Source organism: Garra rufa, chromosome 23 (assembly GCF_049309525.1).
Source record: "Garra rufa chromosome 23, GarRuf1.0, whole genome shotgun sequence".
Taxonomy (NCBI): Eukaryota; Metazoa; Chordata; class Actinopteri; order Cypriniformes; family Cyprinidae; genus Garra; species Garra rufa.
The window spans coordinates 22,889,626-22,903,525 of record NC_133383.1 but is presented as its reverse complement, the minus strand read 5'-3'; the positions used below and the strand labels follow the sequence as shown (position 1 = coordinate 22,903,525).

Here is a 13,900-nt window from a genome sequence, read left to right as displayed (position 1 = left end):
GAAAACTGTATTTACCTGACTGCATGGACGATGGCGAATGATTTACAGATCCTGAGCATCACTAACAAGCATCTAAACTTGTAAAATATGTGGTAAGTACTGCCGCTGTAGTATAAAGTTACACAGAGCACGTGCAATTGCAAATCTCAAAAGTGAAAGTAAAATGATTGTGCATTAAAAACGGCAGTTTCAATGACCCGCGTATTAATAGCAGCTCGGGCTCCATGATTAAATATATATTTTCCTCCATGTGCGAGCTACTGAAATGAGCAATTTCAGCCAATCAGAGCAGAGCCCATCATTATTTTTCATGAACCTTCCAAATAAGGCAAAAACAGACCATTGAAATGGACCTGTAAAACCGTTTCCGGAGAATTTTTGCCTTTTCCGATGCCATATACCTCCTATGTAGATATCAGAGAACAATTTAAAATATTGTATCAATGCATTCTATGGCACCTTTAAATGCAGATGTTTAGCAGAGTTTTATTTACAGTAAGTCTAAAAGTCTGAGGGTGTGTTCACATTTGTAGTTCGGTTGCTTTGGTTAATTTGGAAACCAGAAAGAAAAATTATAAATTTAGTCCTGGTCCGCTTAGCATTCTGGCATTTTTGACAGTGAACCTAAAGGCATAGTGATACGTTGACAAGCTAACTGGTCGAGTTGAATGATGCATGTCACAGCAGTTAAGTCTATCATAATAAAACCTTAATATCAAACCTATACAATGAGTTTGGTCATTTTAGAGAAATGCTTAATAAATGCTGTAACTGTTACGGAGGCAGTGAGAGGTGGATCCAAATGCAAGCTTTTATTGAATAGACGTGGTCAAACAGGTAGGGTCAGGAACAGCAAACAGTAGCATCGAAGGTAATCCGTAAGAGTAATCTGAAATAACAAGGCGAAATGGTCAAAATCCAAATGAGCAGTCCGAAGGGGTAAATGACACTAAACTGGGAAAACTATGACTATGAAACTAAGAAGAACTGTGACAAAGCTAGGAAATAAGGAAACAAGGAACAAGATAAACGCTAGCCTAACACTAAACAACGATCAGTACACATGGAGGGGGAGGAGAGGCCTTTATACAAAACACTAGGGGTCACATGACAGAAACAACCAATGGGGAACAGACACATAACATGGTTGGTTGAGGGTCAGGTCCATGTGGCGGTGGAGGACCTAGGGACTGAGGCAGGACCGGCAGATCAGGGGGAGCTGAGGCCCCCCACAGTGGGACATGTGGGAGCGAGAGTACCCACGGCGGAGCAGACGACAGAACCAAGCCATAGCCATAGCCGTAACAGGGCAGACAGGGACTTCAGGAACGGCCTCCATAGCCGTGAGAGGGCAGACAGGGACTTCAAAAACGGCCTCCATAGCCGTGACAGGGACGACAGGAACTTCAGGAACTGCCTCCATAGCCGTGACAGGGACGACAGGGAGCCTTGGCGGTGCAGGCAGAGCAGATGTCCTTGGCGGTGCAGGCAGAGCAAGGAATTCCACCATGAACGCCGCCTCGAAAAGAGGCATTGGCGCAGCGGACTCTTTGACTGGCGAGGCTTCTGGAGCACAGTGTGCAGCCCACACACTCAAAATGGCGATGGCCATCGTGGGCAGTGCGGTGGTTAACGGGACGCACATCGGGCTTGAGGGGGTAAGGCTTGGAAGCGTAGGCTCTGCGTGGCTTGAGGGCGTCGGTTCTGCGGGTATGCCTGCAGCCCGCACTGACATTAAAGGAGGGTCCATTATACAGGAAATGAAGACATGCCAAGGCTTTCGTAGATCAGATGAGGCGTGACTTGGCTCTTGATGCTCGGGCGAGCGTGCGACTTTGCTTGACCTTGAAGGAGCAACTGTGACTTGACTTGGTTTTAGTGGAACAGCTGTGACTTGACTTGGCTTTAGCGGAACAGCTGTGACTTGACTTGGCTTAGCTGGAACGGTTGTGACTTGATTTGGCTTGACTGGAACAGCTACTACTTGATGTGATTCAGGAGGTGCTGTAGTATCTTGAGGTGACTTGGGGTGTGAAACCGTGACTGGTCTTGGCTCAGGAAGTGCTGTTCTGTCTGAACTTGACTCAGGATGTGAAACTGTATCCTTGCTTGACTCAGGATGTGCAGCTGTGATTTGACTTGGTTCAGGAAGTGTTGCTGTGTCTTGACGCGTCTCTGAAGGAACAACTGTGACTTGACCCTTCACATGAACCTCAGCTGCAACATGACTTGGCTTGACAGGAACAGAAGCTGTGACGTGTCTTGACTTAACAGGAACAGTAGCTGTGAAGTGACTTGACCTTGCGGGAACAGCAGCTGTGACGGGACTTGACTGTGCAGGAACAGCAGCAGTGATGTGACTTGACTTTATAGGAACAGTAGCTGTGACGTGACTTGACTGTACAGGAACAGCAGACATGACGTGAACAGGCTGTGGCTTGGCTGATGTGATGCTAGCGAGCGCTGGCTTGGCAAACGTGACATTAGCAGGCGCTGGCTTGGCTGACGTGGCGTTACTAGACGCTGGCTTGGCTGACGTAGCGTTAGCAGGTGCTGGCTTGGCTGACGTGGTGTTAGCAGGCGCTGGCTTGGCTGACGTGGCGTTACCAGATGCTGGCTTGGCTGACGTAGCGTTAGCAGGTGCTGGCTTGGCTGACGTGGTGTTAGCAGGCGCTGGCTTGGCTGACGTGGCGTTACCAGATGCTGGCTTGGCTGACGTAGCGTTAGCAGGTGCTGGCTTGGCTGACGTGGCGTTAGCAGGCGCTGGCTTGGCTGACGTGGCTTTGGCAGGCGCTGGCTTGGCTGACGTGGCGTTAGCAGGTGCTGGCTTGGCTGACGTGGTGGCCATCTTGGTGATAGGCTCTGGCGTGGCGGCCATCTTGGCGACAGGCTCTGGCGTGGCGGCCATCTTGTGAGCAGGGTCTGGAAGGGCGGCCATCTTGTGAGCAGGGTCTGGAAGGGCGGCCATCTTGTGAACAGGCTCAGGAAGGGCGACCATCTTGTGAACAGGCTCAGGAAGGGCGGCCATCCTGTGAACAGGCTTTGGGATGGCAGCCATCTTGTGAAGGGGCTCTGGGCTGGCAGACATCTTATGCTGTGGCTCAGGGCTAGCAGACATCTTGTGCTGTGGCTCAGGGCTAGCAGACATCACGTGAGGCTTGTGATCATGAGCTGTGATGTGAGTTTTGTCATCTGACTCCTCAACAGTTCCCACAGTGAATGAGGAGCCAGTGACCAACAAAGCAAAGTCCAAAAATTCACTAAGTGACCCTCGAGGACCACTGACTGTGAGCATGGTTCGTAGCGGTTCATTTAGTCCATGTGAAAATAAGTCCATGAGTGCACAGTCGGGGAAAGTGGAGTATTGAATAATGTCCAGAAAATCTTGAATGTGGTCCTCGAGGGGCCGATTACCTTGAGATTTGAGGGCGAAGCTGATGACTGGGTCCATGTTTGTGCTGGTGGTGGGATAAAGCCGCTGGATCCGGGTTGACTGATCATTCTGTTACGGAGGCAGTGAGAGGTGGATCCCAATGCAAGCTTTTATTGAATAGACGTGGTCAAACAGGGTCAGGAACAGCAAACAGTAGCATCGAAGGTAATCCGTAAGAGTAATCCGAAATAACAAGGTGAAATGGTCAAAATCCAAATGAGCAGTCCAAAGGGGTAAATGACACTAAACTGGGAAAAACTATGACTATGAAACTAAGCAGAACTGTGACAAGGCTAGTAAATAAGGAAACAAGGAACAAGATAAACGCTAGGCTAACACTAAACAACGATCAGTACACATGGAGGGGGAGGAGAGGCCTTTATACAAAACACTAGGGGTCACATGACAGAAACAACCAATGGGGAACAGACACATAACATGGTTGGTTGAGACAACACATAACATGAAGAGTTCATATTGGAGTGCCCTCTAGTGGGGCTGCCGGGCACTCCGTAACAGTAACTAAACTTTTTAGATTTTAGCCAAAAAAATCTACTGCAGATTTAATCGACTAAAACTAAAACACATTAAGATGACTAAAATATGACTAAAACTAAATGGCATTTTTGTCAAAGGCTATGACTAAATCCAAATTCACTGTCTAAGGTCTGAAAACATTGTTATTTTCTCAAAATATACATTTATACATGGAGTCATTTGTCAATGATTTTGAAACGGTTTATTTGAAGCAGCTTTGAGTCTAATGTCTGTAAACCCCTCCCTTTCATAAGCTTACTCGGCTCTGATTGGTCAGCTGGCCAAGCCTGTCGTGATTGGCACAGTGAGAAGTACATGAGCAAGTACGAGGGAACTACCATCTGTGTTGCCAAGTCCACGGTTGTTTTGATGTCCACGGGTTGAAGTGACCCCAATAAAGTCATACGTAACCCCTGGAATGTGAATTTACTCTGACAAAAAGTGTGTATTTCACAGCCTGGAACGTGGTTTTTAATGGGGGACCCCCCTCGAAATGCAATTGGGCTAGTTTTGAGTAGCAATTAGGCAGGTTTTATTGTGAAAACCTGGCAACCCTGATTCACATAAAAAAAATAATAATAATATAGTGCTCCAATCCGTTAAAATAATAATGACATAAAAACATTTTGTTTAACACTTATGTAAGCAAATCATGCTCACAGCTAAAGTTTAGCTGCTAAACTGTAAACACACAACAAAACAATAATGGTTTATACGTATACGAGTGCTAACATGACTGATGAAACAACACAGTCTGTAACCAAAATAAGTTACACATTACACACACATTAAAATTACGTTTTAATTGTACTTACAAGTTTTGGTTCGGAGACACTTGTTAGTCCAAATAAAGAAGATTAGAAGCCAAAGAAGATAAAAGTCAAGATTAGAGAAGCAGTTCTCTGTAAAATGACAAGCACACAACAAAAGGTTTGAACTGTATTGCTGTGGTATCATGGAAAAATCAAAATCATCATCTTTCAGCAATGAAAACAAAACAAACTTGCTTTCACAGCGCAGAACACAGTGTCTTTTCCACATGATGTAAACAAACTGACTAGCTGAAGTGTTTGTGGGCAGGTCAGAGTGTTCGTATTTCACGGGCAGGCAGGGATTTTGCTAATGTGTTACCCAGTGACGTCGATCGGTAACAGGCAGAAGATTCGAAAATATGACGACTTGTTAAGGCGATTCTGAGTCGACTCTTTCTTTTGAGAGACAATGTCTTTATGTATAATGCACTTTTTTAAATAACAACTTTGCAGACTGTTTACATTGAAGGATAGCTACATTAAAAGCTGCAAAAAATATATAAAAAAAAAAACATATAACCTGCTCTTTAACTGAATATTTTTTAAAAATAAAATACAAATTGCACCTCACCTCTCTTTTCTAGCCAGCATGCAAGGCCAGTCATAGTCTTGCATTCTGGCGTTTCTGAGTTTTGGCATTCCTGTAGCTCAGACAGTAGAGAATTGTACTAGTAATACCAATGTCATGGGTTCGATACCCAGGGAATGCATGAACTGATAAAATGTTTACCAAATGCAAACAATTGTACAGCTGAACAATTATTTTGGTGTTTGTCTTCAGAAACCAAGATTCAGTTCCCTTCTTATCTGAAGTTAAAATTTGGTTGTGTTCTTTTCTGAAATCAAGAGTCTATTCTTTTCTGATCTTTTTATTCTGTAGGATTCCATTTTCTGTATCTGTTCTGTTATTTTCTAAACTTCTTTTCTGTTCTGTTCCGAAATTAAGATTCAGTTCAGATCTTCTGAAAGGATAGTTCACCAAAAAATGAAAATTCTGTCATTATTACTCCACCTCATGTTGTTCCAAACCCATGAGACCTTTGTTCATCTTTGGAACACAAATTAAAGTATTTTTGATTAAATCCAAGAGCATTCTGACCCTGCATAGACAGCAGAAGAATTACAAATTGTTGAATAAAGTTATTTTTGTTTGTTTTGTGCACAAAATGTATTAAGATTGAACACTGATGGCACATAGACTATTTCAACAATGTCCTTGCTACGTTTCTAGGCCTTGAATGTGGTAGTTCCATTGCTGTCTATGCAGGGTCAAAAAGCTCTCAGATTTCATCAAAAATATTTTAGTTTGTGTTCTGAAGATGAACGAAGGTCTTACAGGTTTGGAACAGCATGAGGGTGAGTAGTCAATGACAGAATTTTCATTTTTTGGTAAACTATTAATTTAAAAAAGTCAATATTCTGTTCTAAAGTTCAGTAACCAGACTGGAAAGCATTTATTGTGATGAAAATGAGTTCCACTTGCCTTCCTTTTGTGATGATACAAGATATTCAGTGGCTTTATCTTGCTCATGGTCATGGGTCACACTCTGACCATGTTGACTCACTCACATTATAGCCTGCTCTTTGACTTTTCTTAGTCATTGTCTTGTAACTGGCCCTGGTTTCAGGTTTGTTCCAGAGGGCCATTGCTCAGAGCGGCTCCGCTATATCCAGCTGGTCAGTGAACTACCGGCCCCTGATGTACACCAAGATCCTTGCCAAGAAGGTGGGCTGCAGCTACAGCGACACGGCAGATCTGATGGACTGTCTGCGAAGGAAGAGCTTCAGGGAGCTGGTGGATCAGGATATCCAACCTGCCCGCTACCACATTGCGTTCGGACCGGTGGTGGATGGAGATGTGGTACCCGATGACCCTGAGATCCTCATGCAGCAGGTGTGATTTTACACACTGCAGAGTCCCAGAGTTTAGAGTGCTTGAGAATCTAATCATGACAGTTAATTAGCGAAAGTGAGTACAATGGGTGACATTTGTGTATTGTCCTCAGGGGGAGTTCCTGAACTACGACATCCTGTTGGGGGTGAACCAGGGTGAAGGGTTGAAATTTGTGGATGACAGTGAGGGTGAGGATGGTATTTCAGCTGCTTCCTTCGACTACACTATATCAAATTTTGTGGACAACCTCTACGGATACCCAGATGGTGAGTTTTACTGATACACCAATACAATACTCGCACATGTTTGCACTGCCACAGGAAAACGTCAAAGGAAATTATACTGAGTTGTATGCATGCAGTGATTTAAAATACATCACTTGTCATATTTACATATTCAGCACAATGTAAACGATTTTGAAGGTTTTCTAATCAGGCACTGAATAGAGATTTGCTTTGCGATTCAAAGATCAATGAAATATGTGCATAAGTGTGCATTGAAAAAGCTATTACATGCACATTAAGTGTGCCATTCAGGACAGCCCCACAGATTTCTGTAGGCAACACTGACATACACATCTACACATTCTTTTAGCGGTTGTTCAAGGTAATCAGTCTAATTTTACCCCCCACCTTGGGTGTTTCTGTCTTAATGTCTCCTATATTAGGTCAAGGTGCCCTGCTTTGTGTGACAACCAACTCTGTCTTTCAACATCCAACATCCATCTTTTTCTCTCTTGGTCTTTCTCTGTCCCTTTCTAGGTAAAGACATACTGCGGGAGACTATAAAGTTCATGTACACAGATTGGGCTGACCGTGACAACGGTGACATGCGGCGTAAAACTCTACTTGCACTTTTTACCGATCACCAGTGGGTGGCGCCAGCAGTAGCCACAGCTAAGCTGCATGCCGAGTTTCAGTCCCCTGTTTATTTTTATACCTTCCACCACCACTGCCAGACGGAGGCACGACCCGAGTGGGCAGACGCGGCACATGGCGACGAGATCCCGTATGTGTTCGGTGTTCCCATGGTGGGCGCCACAGATCTATTTCCGTGCAACTTTTCCAAGAACGATGTCATGCTCAGTGCTGTGGTGATGACATACTGGACCAACTTCGCCAAGACGGGGTGAGAGTTTGATCTGTCTCAATTTGTTCACCTAGTGAGACTACAGTGATGGGAAAAATGATTTGATCCCTTGCTGATTTTGTATGTTTGCCCACTGATGAAGAAATTTTAATGGAAGGTTTATTTTAACAGTGAGAAACATTTGCATTTTAATGAGTGAAATCTGATCCCCTATCAATCAGCAAGATTTCTGGCTCCCAGGTGTCTTTAATACAGGAACCGAGCTGAGATTAGGAGCACTCTCTTAAATGGAGTACTCCTAATCTCAGTGTGTTACCTGTATAAAAGACACATGTCCACAGAAGCAATCAATCAATCAATCAGGTTCCAAACTCTCCACTATGACCAAGACCAAAGAGCTGTCCAAGGATGTCAGGGACAAGATTGTAGACCTACACAAGGCTGAAATGGGCTACAAGACCATCGCCAAGCAGCTTGGTGAGAAGGTGACAACAGTTAGTGTAATTTTTCGTAAATAGAAGAAACACAAAATAACGGTCAATCTCCCTCGGTCTGGGGCTCCATGCAAGACCTCGCCTAGTGTAGTTTCACTGATCATGAGAACAATGAGGAATCAGCCCAGAACTACACTACAAGGCAGCTGGGACCATAGTCACCGAGAAAACAATTGGTAACACACTACGCCGTGAAGGACTAAAATCCTGCAGCGCCCGCAAGGTCCCCCTGCTCAAGAAAGCACATGTACAGGCCCGTCTGAAGTTTTCCAGTGAACATCTGAATGATTCAGAGGAGAACTGGGTGAAAGTTTTGTGGTCAGATGAGACCAAAATCAAGCTCTTTGGCATCAACTCAACTCGCCGTGTTTGGAGGAGGAGGAATGCTGCCTATGACCTCAAAAATACCATCCCCACATGCAAACATGGTGGTGGAAGCATTATGATTTGGAAGTGTTTTTCTGCTAAGGGGACAGGACAACTGCACCGCATCAAAGGGACGATGGAAAGAGCCATACCTTCAGATCTTGGGTGAGAACCTCCTTCCCTTAGCCAGGGCATTGAGATGGGTATTCCAGCATGACTGTAGCCCAAAAAACATGGCCAAGGCAACAAAGGAGTGGCTCAAGAAGAAGCACATTAGGGTCCTGGAGTGGCCTAGCCAGTCTCCAGACCTTAATCCCATAGAAAATTTGTGGAGAGAGCTGAAGTTGCCCTAACGTCAGCCTCGAAACCTTAATGACTTAAAGAGGATCTGCAAAGAGGAGTGGGACAATCCCTCCTGAGATGTGTGCAAACCTGGTGGTCAACTACAAGAAACGTCTGACCTCTGTAATTGCCACCAAGGGTTTTGCTAAGTCATGATTTGCGAAGGGGTCAAATACATATTTTACTCATTAAACTTTTTTTGAAATGCATTTTCTGGATTTTTTGTTGTTGTTATTTTGTCTCTCACTGTTCAAATAAACCTACCATTAAAATTATAGACTGATCATTTCTTTGTCAGTGGACAAACCATAGACTGTAAAAAAAAATGGACGTAGTGTCCGTGACGTCACCCGTAGGTTTCTGATAAGCGATTTTGAAGCTTATAGTGGGCGGGATTCGGCCGTCGCCATCTTGGAATCGCGTCATCACGCGTCACTCCCGGATAATTGAAAATGGCCAATTAGGCGGGAGGTGGGTGGAGTTGGCACCCACCTAGCAAGGTATTGGTGACAGCAGCGGCAATACCCCACACAAGTAACCACGCCCTTAATTATGCAGAACTTTAAGGCTTAATATAACTTAAACGGATGAGTTATAAAAAAAAATTCACCCCCCTCACTGTTGACATGAAGGGTGAAATTAGCTATATAGACCAAAATCACTTTTTGTACCAGGCTGGAAACATATTTTTTTCTGCTGTAATGTTGGGCATTTTAACATGGGCGTCTATGGGATTGACTCCCTTTTGCAGCCAGTCTCTAGCGGCCAGTCCATGAATTGCAGTTTAAGCCACTTCCGTGTTGGTCTCAATAGAGAGAGCGGGAGGTTGCCGCTTGGTAAAAACGTACAAAATCAGCAGGGTATCAAATAATTTTTCCCTCACTGTACAAATGCAGTTCAGTCTTTTTCTTTTCTGTATTTTCTTCTCAATGTGTTTCAATATTTTGTTTTCCAGAGATCCGAACATTCCAGTACCGCAGGATACTAAATTCATCCATACTAAGCCCAATCGCTTCGAGGAAGTTATCTGGACCAAATTCAGCTCGAAAGACAAGCAGTACCTCCACATTGGGTTGAAGCCTCGGATCCGGGATAATTACCGCGCCAACAAAGTTGCCTTCTGGCTTGAGCTGGTTCCTCACCTCCACACCCTTCATGAGGAGATCATCACCTCCATAACCACACGACTGCCACCTGGCAGCCCGCACCGGACTGGCTGGAAGGGCACGCCTCAGAGCCCTGGCACTCGCTCTACTCGCCACCCCACGGTCTCGACCTACCCGCCCGACCCGGACCTCGAAGGTTCAGAACACCCTCCTGAACGCTTCCCGTTCCCAAGTGACACACGGGACTATTCGACGGAGCTGAGCGTGACGGTAGCAGTGGGTGCGTCGCTGCTTTTCCTCAACGTGCTGGCGTTTGCCGCATTGTACTATAAACGTGACAAACGGCATGAGCTGCTACAACGGCGCCATCGGCGCCTCTCGCCTCAACGTGGGGCTGGGCCGGGCGTCGGCATTGTGGGGGCTCCGCCCCATAACGACCTGGCACTGAGCCAGGAGGAGGAGCTAATGTCCTTGCAGATGAAGCAGCAGAGAGTGGAGCTTGACCACGGCACGCCTCTTCCACCACGTGGTCTACACGGCGACCTGGAGCCTCTAAGACCCCCTGTATGCCCGCCGGACTACACTCTGGCTCTACGGCGGGCACCTGAGGACGTGCCACTTATGACGGCTAACACCCTTTCCATGATCCCCAGTACCATCACTGGCATGCAGCCCCTCCATGCCTTCAACACTTATCCCCCTGCTCCTGCACCAAGTGCTGGGCACAGCAACAACGCCCTGCCCCACCAGCACTCCACCACACGAGTATAGTAACCCCTCCGAGGGGATCAGGCCCTCCAAACGCATAGGAACACAGACCTCCGGTACTAAGAGTGGTGCTCTGTACTGTCCAACACACCGTTCCCGTCCCTTTTAAGTCCACTCCCAGCACACTCTCTTTCTCTCTCGTTCTTTCTTGTTTTACTCTTCCTGCTCCTCTCGTTCTTGGAGAAGATTTTGGGTGGAGAAATGTTGGCCATTTTCCCTACTCAACACAGCAGCTATCCCCTCCCTGTTTCATTGCCACCTTTCCCTTCTTCTTTCTTTTCTTCTCCCCGACAGTCTTTTGCTCTGCTGTAGCCGTTTCTAGTCCCCAAAAAAGAACAGTTTTTCCTACTTCGGACTGTTTTATAAATCAAGAAACCATACCTGTAAAATATGTATTATTGATAACCTTATAAGGCTATGAATGAAAAAAAAGATTCTACTATCTAATTTTTACCAGCATTCTTGTGCCAAGTACTGTGATCATCGTCCAATCAGACGCAGTCTAGTGGACGGACGTGGAGAGAATCACCTGAACTGGATTTATTCAAGGAATTTGCAGAATTGAGAAGAAAAAAAAGTGCCAAATTTGTTTTTCTTTTCTTTGGTCTCTCTCTCGTTTTTTATGTTGATTTTTTGCTTTTTGTTTTGCACTGTCACTGTTATTTGCCTATGGGGAGAAATGAACAACACTACAAATATCTATATAAAAAGATATAGAATAATTAAATTTATATCTTGATTGCGCTTTGGGAAATTTGCATGATTTATTTTTTAAAAGGAAAATGGACATTGGAGATTCAAGACTCTTCTTTCTTTGTCTTTTTAATTGTCTTTTTCTGCAACAGTCTTTTCTCTCTTGCTCTCTCTTGCTCTCTCTTTCTCTCTTATTTTTTTTTTCTTCTTTTTACATCAGCTATATTTTGTGCACTTCATTTGGAGATTCTTTTCCCTCTGTAGATACATGGTCATATCCGGAAATGAAACTGATTCTTGACGATAATAAAGAGGATAAATCGTTCCCTTCTTTTTTTCATTTATAATTACGGAAGCCGTACGATAAAGCTCATCTCCAGGACTGAGAAGGACTGATCAGATCCACGATCCCCTCCTCTCCTTTTTTATCCCTTTTATCTCTCTCTCCGCTCGTATAGTCCTCCGTAGTAACCCGCGCATTACGCCACATTGAGTTAAGGAACGTTCACTGTGTCGCTCTCTCTCTCTCTCTCTCTCTCTCTCCGTAAAGACTCGGACTCTGCGGAGTTGGACGTCCAGAGCGACGGGATCAACACCTGCGCCCGTTCCCGCACAGCTGGAGTCTCTCCGTCTCTCTCTTTTATCCAGAGCCCAAGAGAGCTCATGACGTGTCCAGAACATTATTCCCCCTCACTGACACTGACCTTTGAGTGATTATCTCAGTTTGAGCTCACTTGTCATCAGGCGGACATCTTGTTATATGCCCTGTCACAAGTCCCCGTAAGACCTTCTGATTCAACCTCTCACCTTCTCTACGTGTTTTTTCCGAAATCTCTCTTTCAGGGTGCCAAGAACGATCTGGCCGAGAGGAAGCGGGAGGCGGGTGGTTTGCGTTCACGTGTAAGCGTGAGTGTGTGAGGAACAGGACAGATGTGGCCACTGGATACTGACTCTGGAAACTAAACGCAGCCTGAAGAGACGTACCGCTCTACAGTGGACGGGGCGTCATCCCTCACGCCACTTAAAATATACATTTATGATCCATAATGCAAGCGACTGTGCATACCGATCTCATCTCCATCCATTTTTTGTTCTCTCGTCGTCTTGTTTTTGGAGTTTCTTGTCGGTGGGTGGATGAAAAACACGCAAGACCACTTTCTGTCATGCCATGACGAAAAACACAAGATGCAAACTGTACATTTTTCTAAGTGTAAGAGATGACATGGTCTTTGTAAATATTTTGTTTATTGTTGGGTTCACGGCCAATCGTATCCACTGTAAAAACAGGTGCAAGCTCATTCAGCCAATCACATCCCGCCACCCACGATTCTGAAGACCCTTAGATTTTCATTTGAAGGTTTACAGATACTAAAGCTTCTTTTCGACAAAAGACATTAAATCGTAATGAATGTTGAGGGAAGCGGAAACGAAGCGAATTCCACATTAGAGAATATATTGAGTCAAGAATGAGCGCACTTGATGAGAGTAATTGCATTTGGAATTCAAATTTGCTGCAAGACCCGACAATGCGGTGGACAATAGAGTCGCCGGCTGCATCTGATTCTGTTTGGTTTGAAAAACGGAGGGTGGAACCGATCAGGGCCTAATCAGAATACTTTGTTGGAGAGAGTTAAATGAGAAAGTTTATGTGGAGAAGCTCGTTTTATTTCCTCGTAGGATGTAAATCGCTTGAGTCAGCCCTGGTTGTTTTTCCGAGAGGCCTGCTGTTTGAGTCATTCTCCTGGGTGTTCTTCATTACGCTTCAGTGGACTAAATGACACTGTGGGGTGTTTGTTTTCTCTTACCTGGTTGTAAGTTCTTAGAAATTTAATGTTACCCAAACCATTGGAGATTTGTTGGAGTGGGGGTGGGATTCCACAGAGTTCTGGCTTATCTCTTTGTTGTGAATTTGAGCTGCATATATTTCAAAGTAGAGAATTTAAACAGTTCATATTTTTCTACAAAATAAAGGGAGAGAGATGATTCTACCGGCAACTGACAGACATATAAAGCACACTCTCACCAGACATACGTGGTGATACTTTTTGTCTGGGTTGCCTATGTATTATAGATGATTGAAAGAAAAAAAATTGAGGAAAAAAAGAAATACTGAGAAACACAACTGTTGAGTATTAATGCTTGGTCGCCAAAAAAAGACTTGCACCTGTTGAGTTTCATTTTGTTGAATTTCAGCAACGTAAAAAAGGCTTGAGTTGAGGGGACTGTATGACCGCAACGGGTCTAAAGAATGAAATTCATATTTCTATTTCCTATACAGGCTACTACACACTGTATGTTGTGTATCTGAACTGGACAACATTAAAAAAGGTTATTAAACATACCGACAGACCTGTCTCCTTATTTGC

The 13,900-nt window shown here is 44.7% G+C and overlaps 1 protein-coding gene across 1 annotated transcript in view; it reads left to right on the top strand.

The window, feature by feature from the left end:
* The window catches only part of nlgn2b (neuroligin 2b), a 117,475-nt gene extending 103,600 nt beyond the window's left edge, over nucleotides 1-13,875 (top strand). Inside the window, exons 6-9 of the mRNA XM_073829118.1 lie at nucleotides 6,411-6,676; nucleotides 6,789-6,942; nucleotides 7,438-7,804; nucleotides 9,923-13,875. Coding sequence (XP_073685219.1) covers nucleotides 6,411-6,676; nucleotides 6,789-6,942; nucleotides 7,438-7,804; nucleotides 9,923-10,844 — 1,709 coding nt within the window. The 3' untranslated portion in view covers nucleotides 10,845-13,875. The remainder of the gene's footprint in view (nucleotides 1-6,410; nucleotides 6,677-6,788; nucleotides 6,943-7,437; nucleotides 7,805-9,922) is intronic.
* Nucleotides 13,876-13,900: the final 25 nt, after the last annotated feature.